A 17,542-nucleotide genomic window follows, 5' to 3' on the forward strand; every position below is an offset into this window, starting at 1 on the left:
CACTGAGTTGTCCAACTTTCCTGACGCAAGTCATTGTTGATCTCACTGTTGTAGGGGAAAGACTCTAGGGCTGCAGATAAGACTGTTGCCATGGTCCTGAAGGAGATACCCAGTAAGGCGTCATCAGAAGGGAAGCCCCTCCTCACAGTGACTACCAAGGTGGGCAGAACCATTTCAGAAACTCCCCCTCCCGCCCTACCCTCCACCGCTTCTAAGTGGAACGTCCTCCTGTGTTGGTCATACTGAACATCAGCAAAGCTTTGAGTGTCCTATAACTGACCGCTACTGTCTACTAACTCATTACTTTTAACTGTTGTATCTAACAATGATGATACAAATATTCCTTTTCCAGCTGCTCTATGGGGTATAAAACCCTTGACTATATTTACACAGACACTGAATAGTGATCTTATGATCCATAGAGGAAGCTTTAAATTGTTGCAATTACACACATAACTTTTTATCTTTTCAAATTAGCCTCTGACAGATTCATAGTGCTCTCATGCTTAACTCCTATTGTGCATATTTTATGTAGGGGGGTGGATTAACCAGAGGGCCACAAATTTCCTCTAACCTTCCTAATCAGGTCAGAAAACTTCCCCATGAACTTTTTTTTACACCTCATAAGCAGCTAATCCTCTGCACAAACAGCCTATGAATGCCTTTTCTAAATGCACACAGCATGGCATTGAGCTATTGATTGAGCTCTCTGTGTACAAAAACTACTGCAGCAAATTAGTGTTTACCCGCTGCTGAGCTTTTCACTTCTCCTTTGCTTTTTAACTATAATTGTATTATAGGACGGAGTCGCTGCTCCACATGCCAATATGAGTTTTATTGCTCTGTGCTTGATTGCTTTTGTACAGTGTGTTTGTGTTTGTATTTGTATTTGTGTGTGTGTGGAGTAGTATGGCTGTGTATCCTCTTGTAGATCTGTGTTTTTAATAACCTGTAGCATGCTTCATAGTTGTTTGATTTTCTAATCAAATGTTTGGTTTTGATAAGCTGTCGTGCAACCAAAATAATGCTGCCACTCAAGTGGAGGGATTTAATTAAGCTTCAGCGTTTCTGCTGACGGGAAGAAGCTGCTGAGTTTGCACCAACACATAAGACTTACATATTTTAAAAAATAAAAAGCTAATTTTCTTATCAATATAATCTTGATTTGTCATAATTTAAGTCGCTGTATGTGAGGCAAGAAAAAGAAAGGGACACAAAACTTACAGCTGGAACAAATTCAGAAGCTGTATATCAGGAGATTAACTTTTAGCATAGACTGTTTTCCCTTAACATGCTGCACTGTTATCTATATTATGGAGACTACAGGTAGATTATTACTGTTAGTAACATTTATCAATTATCATCATCAACAATACATGAGAAGGAAAGCTGCTTAGCTGAGTCAATATTTTCTCTGCCATTTATCAGTCACATACTGTCTGAGTAATGAAGCTGCCATGTAAATCTAATTAGTTAATGTTGCATGTTTGATATTAATACAGGGTAAATATTACTATTTCCAGGGTTGTCATGAATCAAATTTATCAGATTGTTTACATTATAGATCTTTTTACATCTTACAACAGCAATAACAGAAACCGGGATACCAGGGACCTGGTCATACTTTGGTCAACAAATCACCAGCATAGACGTAAAGATGATAAGGAAATGTATCATATTTGACTAAACATATTACAACATATTAATGTTAAATCTTTATTTTCAAACTGCATGGACCTCACCATAAAACACACTTCAAAAACAATGGTGGTTTCCTGTAGATGCCTTATTTTTACTCCACAGTAGAAATTCTGGGCATATTTGAAGCCACTGCTTGTGCAAAATTAAATATTTTGGTAACAAGGCTAAAGGTAATGCTTTCATGACAGAGTACTGGCAGATTAACAGCACATTACCATCTAGTGACTGCATTAAGAGACAGTCAGTAAAGCAGCAATTCTTCAAAACGCCAAAATATTGAAAATGATCCCTGTTCAGTACGGATTGGTGTCGAGAACCGGTATTTTTTCTTGGTACCTGCTTTCCAAAATGCAATAAATATGATTTTCTTTAATCCTTTTTAAAAGGAGCATACACATCATAATAAAAATACCAAAGAGCAATGTGTCCGTGTAGTCAGCAGCTCATGACTGCTGTCCTCTCCAGTGGCTGAGGCTGCAGCCTGAGAGGCATCACATCCCAGCTCCATGTCACATCAAGTGACAGAGGCTAACTGACAGGCTGTGTCCCTCACGCCTCATGTCCAGTCAAGTTAAGTCTATTTGTAAAGCTAAATATCACATATGATGTCTCAATGGGCTCCAGTGTCAGGGGTCTCAGCCCCAGATTACATAACAGAGGAAAGCCAAGCACAATAAAAAACAGTATAAGACAAGACATCACATTCTCCAGTGATAGGAAGGACATTCATTCGGGATGTCTGAGGAGCACATTAGGAGTCCTACTCACAAACAGTTATTGTGCTGCTGACTGTGATATCACATCATCACCCAAATCCTCGCTTTATGTTATCAAATCCTATGAATAAAACAAAACTGGCAAAACTGTGTTAACGACAGCAATGCATGCATAGCAGTAAAAAGTGCTGTTAATTCTTTCTGGACTAAAGCTTCAAGTAAAAATGATCAAAACTCATCAATGAACCACATTTCTGCTGCGGAAAACTTAGTTACATAAACATGCTGCTATTAATATTAATTCCTTACAAAATTATTTTAGTACCATCAAAATTAAGTTCCAAATCAGCAGCAAACAATAGTACCAAGACACATACTTTTAATACATGTTCAAGTGAGGTTTGTAAGGAACTACAGTACCCAGCTGTTATTCAAAGTTATAACTTTAAAGATTAATACAACTGTATACATGTGACGGGCTCTGTACTGAAGTGAGTATTTCCAAGTAGTTTTGACTGAATTTTAAATTCCATCTAACCATCTAGTCTATTAAGATGACAGTCTGTGGGGACACAATGTCAAATTGGTTTGCTAACATTAGCAGAGCTAGCACCACCAGCCTTGGTTCTCCTTGTAGGTTAATGCCCACATGCCTGAGCTGGTTACGCATCGCTCCAAGTGGAAAAGGCCAGTTTAAGCAGACACAGCCTACATACAATGTCATCTCCATTTCCTAGATCAAAATACTGTCAAACTGCACAAGACACCATCCGTCGCCATCTGTTCACATCCAGGTTTTAATGAGCCGTTCGCAGTTTCACTGTCCCGGCCGTGTGTACTTAGACTTGCATGGCTTAATCTTTGAGACAAGCATAGGCTACTCGCAGGATCAACCAGGTAGCCCCTCTTGCGGTGTGACAAGACCGGCACGAACCCTAAGCACCTGTGCGCGCGCTTAGGATTCGTGTCGTAGCTATTTACCAGCTTAGACACAACAGCATTTCAGGCCCATAATAATAAAAGTAAAAATGATTTGAGTAAACAACTATGAAGAGGGGAGGGGGAGATGGGCAGGACACTTTGGGCCCGATCTACTAAAGGTTTGCGTGTATAAAAACACGTGCAAACTTGATGGCGCGCGCAAAGCAGATGTACTAACCGGGAGCACCGAGGATTGCGTCTGTCAAAAGAGTAAAATAGCACTCGCTATCCATTTAGTGTGTTTGCCTTCATGAATATGCAGAATACATGTAGATCATCAGAACGTGCAAAATACTGGGAGGAGGAGATGCAAATGTTATCATTTAGCACACGCAATGTGATCTATCAAACCTGAAGCAGATAGCGAGCGGTATTTTTGCGTCTATATTTAGCATGTTTGAAAGGCAGGTGCAAACTGGCACAGCGTTACGCACACCTGGCTGCGGCCACTGTAAAGCTCATCATAACTTTACAACATGCCCGCAACAGCGGGGCTTACAAGCATTACTATAGTTTTTACAAACAGTTATGTCATTTTGAAGTCAATCAAATGGACATGAAGTCTAACAAACCAAGAGAACAACACAAATAAATAAATGAAACAACACAAATTCAAAGCAGTTCAGCACCACGGATAGCGACCGCATCATTCTGACACCCATTTTAACTGTTTCAACTTATGAGAGCACATTAGGCCACTGTATCACCAGCTATAAAGTTTAGTAAAAGTGGCACAGCGGCCCACATGCGAAGATCTCCAACTCCATGGCTTCAAACTTCATTTATCGCTTAAGACCACTCTGCTCTCTCAAACTCTCCATGGTGACAGCCGATAGCACACGCAAAATACTTATTAAAGGGCTGTCTGCATCACTTTTACACTTATCATTTGCGCACGCAGTCATAGTAGATCACCCGCAAAACGCCCAGAAATAGCATGTGCAAAATTATTTGCACACGCAAATTAGCGCTCGTTATTTGGGATCTTAGTAGATCAGGCCCTAAGTCTACCTGTATGATTTTACATAATAAATACTGATGACAGTTATTGATTATCTTTCCTGACATCATACTTAAACAGTGACTAAACAGGTTAGTCAGGTGAAGTTGTACTGCATTTGATATAAAAATGCATTTTTATTTCTCCACAGCACTCAGTTTGAGACCGTCAGGGCTGCAGCTAAAATATTACATTTAAAACTGTCACACACGAAATAAGATTAAATCAGAGAGAGAGATCACTGTCAGGGAATAAACAGAGTTATTATAGTCAGATATATCTGCACTGAATGATGAGTAGTAAGACATAATTTGCGCATTCAAACAGTTTTCGTCTTATCTCTCAGTTCTTCCTTCATGTTTCAAACACAGCTGTGTTGAAGTTAATCTGGATTATGTGTTTAACTTCTTCATATGTTTCTAATATCAGTGCAGTTTTTGAAAAATATGTTGATGTGCTGACAGCAGACTGTCCGTGTCTGTGATTGATCATAAGTTGCCTTCTCCGCCCCGTTCATGTGAACGTGCTCAGAGTAATTCTAGATTGACCCATCATGTTGATAACCAGCTTCTTGAGACAGTTTAGCGCGATCTCCTTTGTTAGATTCACTGAAGCCAGATCATGAAAAGATATCAAGGATATGTTGAATTTGCTTCATAGTATACCCCTCAGGGGTGACAACATCTTACCGCTCAGTTGGCTAAACGTGCACATCCTTACTTGTGACCTAATTTTTAAATACAGGGAATATATGGATTTGGGCTGAGTACCATGGGGAGGGTAAAGAAATATTGAAGTATTGAAGATGGTTGTGGAGTTGGTTTTGGACTTTCATGGGGTTTGCTGAATAAAAGATAATACAGAATATTCTATTATCATCCTTTAAAATAGATTTTTACACAAAAGGCAGAAAACTGGAAGTAAAAATCAAGAAAAGTATAGCTGAGATTTTTTTTCCCACATGGCAAATCATGCAAAGTCATTGTTGAAGAGTCATAAATATCCAGCGAGGTGAACTCCAATCTGAAGGCCTGTAGGAGTACATGGAACAATTCATTGCCACCCACTGCAACAGCTTTAGCACCACTGTAATGAGTAAACAACCTGCAGCATTAAACAAGACTTACTATCAGAATAAAAAAAAAACATACAGAATGAAAAAATATAGATGGGAAAGACATTGTCTGTAATTATTTCTGGGGCAACCATCTTTGACAGAGCCTCCAGGATTTATCTAACAACAGTTTTCAGTCTTTGATATTTCCATCTTTCCCTTAATGTGGTGTTTTCCATTCTCTCCACCTCCCCCTGTCCTCACCTCAACCTCCCTGCCTTCAAAACTCTGACATGCTTAACTGCTACACTGCTCCCTTAACAACAACATATGAGACATCTCTGAGACAAGCCCAAGCGACACAATTAGCTGAAGTTTTCCATTACATAATTGTCTATATTTCTCCTTAAAGCACTTGTAAACAAAGTACTTTGCGAAGAAGAGAAGCAAAAATGTATAACAAGAGGGGAGCAAAGGAGGAAAAGTGGTAGAGAAAATGATGTGCTTCTTGTAGTGAGCATAATGAGTGAGTGGCTCAGGAGGGAAGCGATAATTGGCGCTTGCATGCTACCTGCTACCAAAGTGCCTCATGCATCTCCCCAGATGAATGCAGGATATCTTCTGTCCCCATTTTCTGCATGATTAGAAGAGGAAAATGCAGAGGTCTCATTTTTTCTAAAACCATTATTCAAAATTGGACCCAATGGCAATCACAGGAAGCACTTTGAAGAACATCAACAACAATCATACTGTGGGCAGTTCAGATGATGCAGTGTCCTTCATTAGGAGATAGCAAGTTATGATGCACAGCCACACCCTTGATCTCTAAAGTTATGACTGAACTTTTAGGTTGTTTGTTAGACGCAACCAACAGCAGACAATCTTTAATTCAACAGTTCTGAGGCTGTACAGAGAAAATATATTTGTGCAAATAATATTAGTAGGCTTCATGGTAATATAGACATGTATTATGTCAAACATCTGAGGACTTTGAATTGCTCTTTGTATGCATGGTGCTTTATAAATAAACTTGCCTTGCCTTGCCTATATATTTAGCGCTCAGCCTGTTGCTGTGCAATAATTTTTAAAATAGCACCTCAAGTACAGAAGCCAACACTGTTATTAGGGAATAAAGATAGACATCATTCTTCACAGGTATTTGATTACAATGTAACCAATGGATTAAAAAAAGTTACATAAATGTCTGAACTAAATAGCATCTTCTCAAGAACTCAGTGCACTTACCCTTAAAAAAACATGAATGCTAATCTCATGATGGTATTCACAGGATCATTAAAATTTAAACCAAAGTGGCGGAAAATTCCATTGGAAGTTAAACTGACCCCCTTCCCCCCTGAACTTCCTGGGATTCATCACACAGCTGGTAAAGTGAATACTCTATGTTACAGAGATCCTACTTTAATTACCCTCATCAAGTCAATTAAGAGCCAGGCTGATTGCATTTGATCACAAATAATGGTCTTGTCCCACAACTTAACAAAAGGGAATAGTTCCTGAGAGAATGAAAACGCTGCCAACTTTTGCCAATAAATACGACTTGCAGGGCTCTGAGCCAAGATCCTGTTAACATCTGTCATTACTCTCTAAAAAACCTCAAGACTAAATAAATCTGTTACTTGATGACGATGGTTTCCTGCAGATGTCCTGCATGCAGCTTCTTTGACAGTGCTGACCTTCAGTCAATCGGCCACAACATCAAAAACACATACTCTGTAGGGACAGCTACAGTCTGCATCTAAAGAGTATTTGAATGCATGAAAAAGCAGTGAAATCCAAGGTCATCTATTGTGCGGGGAATTTTTACACTGACTACAGGGGGTTTATCAGAGCACCTCTGTGTAATGCGCACAGTAACTCTCCAATGTCCTCCAATGGATGCTTTGTAAGTCACAGAAACTGTTATTCCCTGACAGATGTTTCTCTGGTTCACACACACTCATCCACTGCCAAAATGTGCATTTATGAATTTTATTTACATTATAAAAAGCTTCTCTCCAGTCCTGAGGGCCTATGTCTCCACTGAGTTTCTAAAGAGTGCACTATACACATACAGCTGAGCTAGCATCTGTGCTGAATGGATCAGACAGCTATGGAGCTTCAAAAGAAAACATTTTAGACAGAATCATTCTACAAAACAGAAAGGATGAAACATCACAATAATAATACACTAATGTACAGTAGTGCATTAGTTTGTGGTTTCATCACAATTTCATGTAACACACTGTACATCAACACAGAAAAAATCTGTGTTTTTCATGTCTAACAGACTGCAAAGGAACAGTGAGAAATAGAGAAATGGAAGGGGAAATTTGAGGTTAACAAAACTGTAGGAACATTGCAAAGAAGCCTCATAAGTTTTCAATGCACTGAACTCTGAATGAGATAAACAGCATTTTGGGTTGTTGTCTTTTGCACATTTGCCATCTATTTACTTTCATCGTGCCCCCTATCAGATAGGGCTTTCTATTCAAGGGTCATACAGTATCATGACTTGGACAAAAAGATGATGCCGTTAGCTGCCCTCAGATTAAGTTGTGTCAATAATGTGGTAACTGCAATGTTAGCTAGCCCAGAGGCAGAGGTAGGAGAGGAAGATGAGGAACATTTGGATGGAAACATTTCAGTGAGAAATAACACCAAGGCTGCTAACAGATTTATTTTGGACTCAGAAGTGATGATATTTTAGACGACATGTCATATCCTCATGGAAAGATTGAGCAATGTAATACAAAATTGCAGATTTTCCAAATGAAGACTGTGGACCCAGCTTGGCAAAATTGTTGTGCCATATAATGTTGGAAATAAATGTAAATGTAAATTGTGGCTGGTATAAACTAGGAATGTTCCAAAGTGTCTAATGTCCTTGTCCATTAAATGTAAAATTGAAACTCTGACTAACCGTCTAGTCTAGGTGAGGGGTACAAAAACTAAAACTAGGAAAGAGAAAGGTAAGAAAAACACGACTTTATCATAGACTGTTTAATACATGGATGTTGCCCATTTGTTTCTGAAGTGTTTTTTGAAGCCCATTGACAGCAGTTGCCACAATGATAATGCAGACTCAACCTAACTTTAGAATTGCATAACAAGCAGCAAAGAGGGGGAGCTAAGACACAACATATTACCGGCATTTAAGGCCCACCACATTGAAAATAACAATAACTTTAAAACCAACCTTGAATTCTAGTGTCGACGTATGAGTTTTATTTATAATGGAATACAAAACACTGTCATCTGTCAAGAATCCGACTTCCCACAACTTCTGCAAAACATAAGGCCAAAGTTAAATATGTTTCAATACGTTATAAATCCTTTTTATGTCATTATGTTGTTAAAAATAGTTGCATGCATGGTGAACTGCATCTATGTCATGAGGTGTCATTTTTGAAATTCTAGTACATTTACTAATATACATTATGTATAAATAAATAAATAATAATTTTCTGAAAAACAGAAACAGTGCTCTGTTTAACACCACATCCTTAGCTACACACTATCTCATCAATTACCAGTACACACAGCACAAAAAAGATAATGTTGCTTCTTTTTTCACATCAAAACACTTTTTCCCCCAAGACCTGAAATGGAGTCAATGACTGCCCAGCCTACACTTCGACTCGATAACACTTTCCCTGAATAAGCAGAGTGTCAATAACTGAATAAATATGGCCTTTAAAAACAAGTCTGCCCCCTTGTGTGATTTGTAGCGTTCATCCAAAACTTGAGAATATGCATGAATGCCTGGGCAGGCAGCAGCAGAGGATGAAATCAGGTTACTTCACACTGTGAGGCTTCATATGAACCGAAGCTTTATTCTGACACCAGAGCAGCACAAACTCTAATTACCTGTGCTGGATCAGCGTTCTTTCAGCTTGGCACAAACTCTCACACAACAAAATAATGACCTCATATTCTAAAGAAAGTGTACATGCTTTTTTCAAAGATTGTCTGTATGATGAAAAGTTTGAGCTTCTTTTCTATGTGTGTGTAACTATTAATATAAATTGATCCAAAACTAGTGTTCCTCATGAAATATATTTATTCTTTGCATCAAGCTTGCTTTCATCTCTTTGTTGGTCACTCTTATTCACAAGCAAGTGACAAAACATTTCAATTAAATAAATATGAAGCAATGTTCCATGTCCACCACAAATGAGTAAAAACAAATTGTATTCTGTAAGTGGCAGGGTTATGTGGTTGAACCTTAATGAGGTTTTTGTGGGTCCATGAAGACTCTTACCCATTTTTATCAGCTTTAAAAACATCTTCAACACTTTCATTTAATGTGACATTTAACATTGACATTAACCGTGACATTTTATAATTTTACCATTTTTCATCCAAATTTGTGCCAATTTTATTCTGAAACATGTCTGGCTACAAAGAATAACCTTGACTTGTATTTTGGATCGCAAACACAAACCTAGTTATATACAAAGATTTCATAAACTCTGTTTCTGCTATGGGGTTGATGATGCTTATTAAATGTTCTATCTGGACTTTTTGTGCTACTTCTGTTTCATAACAGACTCTCAATGTCCCCAAAAAAAGTAGTTTCACCATGTGGGATAACTGTGCCCTACATTTTTGTGACTGCATGATTTTGTGGAAACTCAAGGAATATGTAGTGTAGACACTGAGCTGCAAGTTTATGCTACCATGAGTTAAATCAGTGCATCACATTTCAGCATCCTTGCAATAACGCTTACATTCATTATTAATGAATGATTTATACCATTTCAGAGACGTTGATCCAACTCTGTTGTCATTTTAGAGGCTGCAGTTAGGGGAGTTTTTCTAACTTTACTTCATAAAAAATAAATGCTTTTCTAATTTGTGTCAATTTTTGTAGTAAATAAGGGAAATCTAAATAACAAAAAACACTTGATAGAACATTTGTTCATTTCAGAGAGCTTATAAAAATTGACTTTTCCTCATGTAGTGAAGAATAAATTATGTATCAAAGCAAATAATTATATATGCATACCAGTTCTTTGCAAATGGAGGAGTTTTCATTTCAACACTTTTACACATTGATCCAGAGAACCTACAGAAATAACAGAAGCATGGGACACCCAAACTATTATGGTACAAAGCCAAGCACGTGTAAAAGGTGTCACATTACAATGGACTACAGACAAACTATACATTTTTAATGGTATGCCCACCGACTAAAGACGGGCTATGAAAACCCCACTCAACACATCTTATATAGGTCATATGCCGTCCATTCCTGCATGGCAATTAATCTTTTAGCGCCTTCATTAAAATTCTGCTGGCAAGCTTGGCCTGCAGAGCAACAATAGCAAATGTCATGTTTGCCTGCTGCCAGCATTTTATACACTCTTCACAGGCTGACATTAGTGGTGGTGGCTCACCCTCACAATGGGCCAAAACTGGTTTTCACCTCCAAAATATGAATCACAGGTTGGCAAATTGCTACCAGCTGCACCTGGAGTATCCGGCTTCAGGGTGCTGATCATAAATTGGATGTAACGTATTCTGCAGCTGCACTGGCAAGCCCACAAATTGGTGTATCACAGGCGAGGTGATTAGCATTTTTATGATTTGGAAGGTGAGATAAGCAATAATGCTTAAGCAATTATTGTTTGGGCGACATCAACCATGTTTTTCTCAGCCCAGCTTATCTCTGTGATTTTCTCAATGGAAGCGTATTCAGTGACATAACATGCATTGTATTAACATGCACATCTTTCCATGACAGACTGATTTATCACAGGAGGCCCAGTTCACTCAACTGCGTACATGTACCCGGGTTTCTAACAGGAGTTTTAATATTTTATTCACATAAACTCATAACAAGGAAGTATCATTGAAACAGCAGCGCAAAGGAATGAAAGATGTTGATTTAACTGTGTTATCTCGTATCTAAAAACAGAATCTTTAATTGTGGAGGAGTAATTAGGAATATGCAAGTACAGTAGATACATTGGTGTCCATGGGGATGAAGTCAACTACATTAAACACAGCAGGGACTTTTGTAGACATTATAATAGGAGTTTCATGCTATATAATCCTAAACTGTTTCTTTCTCTATTCCCTTACAGCTGGTGAGTGAGCAACAAGAAAGCCGCCCCCTGCTAAGCCCCTCCATCGACGATTTCCTCTGTGAGACCAAGTGTGATGGGCTTTCCCGCCCAGTGACTTCCAACACAGCCGGTACAGTACAATCATTTATCAGTTTGAAAATAAAGCCCATTCAAATGGTGACGTGTGACCATACATATAACGCAATACCCTGTGCTAGTCGTAGTTTACTATATAGTTTTTGAAGCTCATCTTTAACAGTTCAGTCAGACAACTCACGTTTACTTGAGATAAAGTTTATTGCAGCATACAGTATTGTGTTTGGCGTACGGGCCCGTAACCTCATTACTCCTCGTAGATTATTTAAATGCAGACATTGAGGAGTAATGAGATGGGACTAAAACCCCCAGGGCCCGCAGGTGGATGCTGAGGAGGAGGTGGGTACGAAGTTTGCACACACCACTGAGCAGGAAAGCAGGAGCACTGGCAAAGCAGAGGCAGAGACAGGGAGACTTGCAGCTTGAATAGACTGCCAAATGAGAGGATGTTGAGATCAGCTGATAGAGAGGATGACGTGTCAGTATGAATCAGCGCAGCTTGAGTTGTCTGCCTGAACTAGCTTGCAGGCAGCACTGCATTAATGTCAATAGAATAAAATGATCAATAACTTTTTGTAACAGTTTTAATTTTTTTCAAAGTTACGTTTTTGGGGAATTTTTGCCTTTAATGACAGGATAGCTGAAGAGAGACAGGAAATGTGGGGAGTAGAGAGTGGGGGAGGACATGCAGCAAATGGTCGACCTGCCAGGAGTCAAACCAGCGACCTCTGCAGCAAGGACTGTAGCCTCTAAAACAGGGACAATCATGGGGCGCTGGTGGCCTAGCGTTCTAAGGGCCCCATGATTGTCCCTGTTTTAAAGGGATCAACAACGAACCCAATACTGGTTGTGGTGGTGGCTCTTTGATGTTGCTGTTTCTTAGAGTTGCTGTGACTCTCCTGTGTTTTATAAGCTCAAACAAGATTTTTAAAGAGGATGACTTGAAATCAAAATTCAGTATAGCTTTTTCTTCCTTTTTTTAATAAAGGTCTTGAATTAAAATTGATTGCATCTTGAGTTATAGTCATGTTTTCATTCAAATGTACTGAAAACTGCAAAGAATTCTTCTGTATTTGTGACTCACAGCAATAACTGTGGTGATAAATGCTTTGTTGGTGTCATGAGATATGTACAGAAATAGTTGAATGGCTGCACAATGAGCTGACCTCAAGTCTTTATAACCTCATTGTAAACATGGATGCAAAATTCAAACTTCAGTTTCAATGTACTCCCCTTCACTGGAGCGAAATGGAAAAAGATAAGATTGACAAAAATACATCAGTCATATTTTCCCTTTCCAGTTACACTATCACCCACCATTATTCAAATTATTGGACAAAACTGGCTTATCAAATTTCACTCAGAAAGCTGTGCAAATTTTGACATCAGTAAAGCCTCCATTAATAGTGTTAAAGTTCAACATGTCTCTCTATGCTGAAGTGTTTGAGTCACTCAAAACTAATCCATGCTGTACACCACGTTCTGGCAGTAAATAAACTAAAAAATGAACCAGGTCATTGTAGCTGCTGTGAAATTGAATGTTCTGACATGAACAGATGCCAGGTGCCATCTTGGTTTCTACATGAATAGTGGTCTGATCACTGAGCTGTAACATCTTTTGAACGACTGTTTGTAGAACCAGATTGCACAGCTGACACGTGTCATCTCCACACTGGCCGGTGACCGTGCTGATTCAGCCAGGCAGAGTGTGGGGGAACATTGTGGGAAACTTTCAACCTTCTGTCATCATGATGCCTCCTGCTCCCTCCAAATGATCCAATCCAGTCTAAAATGAAGCCTTGTTATTAGAATGTTCAGTAAAGTAATGTTAAGAAGAAAAGGTTTTGTTGAACTGAAACCATGTGGTTATGTAAAATGAATATATTGCTATACTAAACATGTTCACTTTGGTTTCCTCCTACTGTCTAGAGACAAGAGGGTTAAGTGGATTTCAGGTGTGATTTAGTGTCAATCTGTTTTCACAGTGTGATGGACCAGCAATGATTCTGGCACAAAAAAATACACTAGGCATGAATTAGAGGCAAAGTAAATCAATCACTAATGATAATTACAGGCTTGAATATGTTAATCCACATGAGATCCCTGTCATGTTGTGCGGTTTCACTTTCACTTGATTTGGAGATGTATGACTCATATTGCCCATGGATGAAGTTTTCAAAACATTTATGAACTTTGAACTGTGGTCATGGAGGGCCTGGGTTTAAGTGGCTGTTAAGATTTCAATTTATTTAAGACAATAAGAACAGGTCCAAAGCTATAAATTAACCTAATCTGTTGGTTCTTTCCCTTCCTTCTTCCCTTTTATTCAAGAAAAGACTCTGATCACCAGCACTCATTGAACAAAACCCTTCTCCACACCTCTTACATTCAGAAATCTTTGGTCAGCACTTTGCTTTGACATGCTGGCTCAATAAGCGTGGGAATATCCATGAGACACAACAGTTCTCACCATAGAACACACGACAGCTACATAGATTGAATTTCAGTGATCTGTTTAAGATTAGTCTTTTGTTTGTTGTATGCAAAGCTTGAAATCTAAATGTCCTCTTACTTGTAAATACCCATGGGTTGTTGACCATTAGTTTAGGTGCAAGTTCACCCTATGCAGCAGTTGTCCATTACAGCTGAGTAACCAGAGAAAGTGAAAGTTTGGGGTTTGGGTTTACAGAAACAGCTTTTATACACGAGAACATGATACTCAATTAATCTCTTTTTCAATATCCTTACAATATGAAACTTTATATATTTGTTAGTTTTTAACTGTTCTATATGATCTAACAAGCAATGACAGAACATACTGATACATTCAGAGGGAGTGGGGGCAATTTTTTCCAGTACTTTCAGGATCTTGTTTACCCTACTTTATTACTCAAAGTTACCAACCCAAGCTTTAAAAAGTTTCTCCAAAATTATTTCCCTTGCTTAAAAGGAACCCCGGCTACCAAAACGTATTTTCCTATATGATCAATGTTTGTATCAGCTATATAAAACAATAATAAAATCTCTCAAAATATCTTAGTTTGTACAAAACTGGAAAAAATATTTTCACTCGTAGATCGCCATTGTTCTTTGCGTCGCAATGATGTTTGGGTAGTGATGTCATTTGGTTGCAACAGTCTGTTTTCTTCATGCGTGTCAGCTGGAGCATGTGATTCCTGGGTGCTCTGTGAAGTTATATTCCAGATCAGACTGTCTGTACAGTAGGGCTCCAAAATGACATTTGAATATTTGCTCAAAAAAAAACCATAGGTTCGAACCATTCAAATATCTATATTTGTGCATTATGTCAATAACAGGTGGAAAAACTAATACAAGGAGACATTACTACTTGTATCAGTATTTTTATTTAAGATATAACATGCCTAAAACATACCTACACATTACAAAACAAGTAAATGACCTAATGGTCTATACCGTAACACTTTTATGACCGGAGACCTCTCGCTCGCTCGCTCGCTCAGAGGCTACATCTGCAGGTGTGGGATGTTGACATCCCTGCAGGAGCACATCCAGCGTCTCCTGCTTATGGCGTTTCCTCGAGTGGACTTCACTCTTTTCCTATGGGCGTTTTGTCTGTTTATGAACGAAAACTGACGGCACAGCATTTGGCTTCAGTCTCCGTTTATAACTAGCAGCACCTGTGAGCTCTTTCACCAGCGTGGGTCGGCTAAATGCATCAAATGCATCAAATGCATCTGGAGTGAAGTGGCGAGAGCATAGCCGCCGGTCCTTTGGAAGTTGTGTACGTCCACAAGCAATTTCCCACTCCTTTCTTCTCTTTTTGTCTCTTGGAAAGCTGTGTAGACTTACACCAGTCCCCTTGTTTCCCTTCGACTGGAAATTACACCCAAACGCAGCACAGTGTGGTATTATTAATGTTTTCACACTCCTGAAAGCCAGCGAGTAAACACGGCGAAATCCAGAGGCTTGGCAAGACGCAACCATTACACGTCATCAACCCAGCTTGCATTGCGCTGGTAAAACAATGGCTGTGCCCGTAGGTTAGAATTTGTGTTATAAATTTTGCTCTTTAAAGAAATAACAATTTTATTCATACATACATACATTCTAGTATGAGACAAACATTAAAGCAGTTTTATGCCTATTAGTCCCCGCAGTCGGGGTTCCTTTTAAGTGGAACATACACCTAAGAAGGACATAATATTGATAGAACACAGTAAGGGGCTTATGAGTAACAAACCCTTTATTCATGTGCAGAACCCTTGTTTAAAATAAGCCAATCAGAGACAGACGTATCAATTGACTTTTAGGTCAGCTAAGTTAACATTTATTGCCTGACTAGCTAGAGCTGTGTAGTATCCGAAACCGCATACACACCAATTCAAAAAAGACAATCTTTACAGCAGAAATAAACATGTTTACAGAGTGTAGTCTGGATAGCTAATTTCTCGATCGGCACACACTATAGGGGGGTGAATTTTTTTCTAACACAGCAATTTCGAAGATATTGAGATTACGAGTCTTCCAATGAGAGGCACAGCTGACTTGATTGACAGCCGGGAACACTGTAGCTGTTGGCTAGGAGGCTCAAAGCCCGCCTCTTTATGTCACAATCGCTCGACAGCAGCAATATGGCTGCCACTGACGATTGGCCTGAAAACAGCGCTTCAGAAACAGATGGGTGACGTTACAGATCCTGCGTCCATATTTTATACAGTCTATGGGTCAGACACCCCTAATTCACTTTAGACCATGCATTTTCTGTTGTTTAAATATGGCCCATTGAGTTTAAAGGTATCTGGATCATGTGACAATCTTACTTGTCTGTAAAATTGTCTTCTCAGTTTTATCATTTGAAGTAGACTCCAGGGTGCCAAAACATTTTTATCATCATTACCTTTCTTGAGCAGCTTTGAGTTTCTTTTTGATGCTAAAAACTCTTCAGGCAACCTTCCCCACAAGTGTGTCTCTCCTGATTTGTACTTGTCATCTAAAGAGTACAAGACAAGGAAGACAAGCATACGCTCTAATTACGCAGAGATTTCCGTCAGCAATTGCTCTCGGTTGGTTGTCATGAAACAGCAGCATGCCAATTATACAGTCATGTGTATGCGGTTTGGAGTTCGTATAGAAAGACAGCAGCGGTCCCTGGAAAATGAGGAAGAAAAACTGACTGTGTGAGGAACTGAAAAGTATAAAAGGCTGTGTTTCTGGAGTTATGAATCTATTGTGTCAATATGCTTATTTGACTAAAACCATAACTTATCATGAACAAAATATTTCAGTCTAGTTGTAAAGGCAAAGTGGCTTTGACTAAAACTCAAATCTGTTTCAGTATAATACGGTAGTGTTGGTTTGATTTACAATGAAATAAATTTAGGAGATACAAAACCCTTATTTGAAAGAATGAACAGTTATTACTAACATCAAACACCCTCTTCTTAGTTTTAATGAAAACCTGGCAATCAGCACAGAATTTAAAGCCTGTTGTGAAGCCAGACGACAGCTCAGACAAAAGTTAAGCCCCTAGACAAAAGGCTCTGTCCTTTACCGCTCTGCCAACCTGAGATTGAATTACTTAATTGACCAAACTTGATCTCCTCAAGGGGCTGCCTTATCCTTATCCAACCGTGCAGCAGCACATAGTATATTTAGACTCTTTGAAAAGAGCAGCAGCACATTTTCACACGTCCAACCAGGAGTGATATCGTGATATCTTAAGTACCTTTGACAGCTCTCTCGCTGTGTCAGAAAACGTGTCGATGAAGACCAAAGCTTCATGCAGAGTAGTCAGAGAAACCCGCTGTTCCCTTGTTTTACAGTGAGAGAAATACAGTTTCTTGGAAATGAAACATGCTCAAAGGGTGTCAAAAAAAAACACTTTAAAAAGAGAGCAACCCAGAGAGAACCACAAAAAGAAAGCTAACTACTGAGATTTAAG

At 38.9% G+C, this 17,542-nt stretch overlaps 1 protein-coding gene across 1 annotated transcript in view; it reads left to right on the plus strand.

Moving 5' to 3' along the window:
* pex5la (peroxisomal biogenesis factor 5-like a) overlaps window positions 1–17,542 on the plus strand; it is a 97,792-nt gene that overhangs the window by 44,121 nt on the left and 36,129 nt on the right. Inside the window, exons 2-3 of the mRNA XM_034675802.1 lie at window positions 55–159; window positions 11,542–11,653. Of these exons, the coding sequence (XP_034531693.1) occupies window positions 55–159; window positions 11,542–11,653 (217 nt within the window). The remainder of the gene's footprint in view (window positions 1–54; window positions 160–11,541; window positions 11,654–17,542) is intronic.

The sequence above is a fragment of the Notolabrus celidotus genome, chromosome 2, assembly GCF_009762535.1.
Source record: "Notolabrus celidotus isolate fNotCel1 chromosome 2, fNotCel1.pri, whole genome shotgun sequence".
Classification (NCBI taxonomy): domain Eukaryota; kingdom Metazoa; phylum Chordata; class Actinopteri; order Labriformes; family Labridae; genus Notolabrus; species Notolabrus celidotus.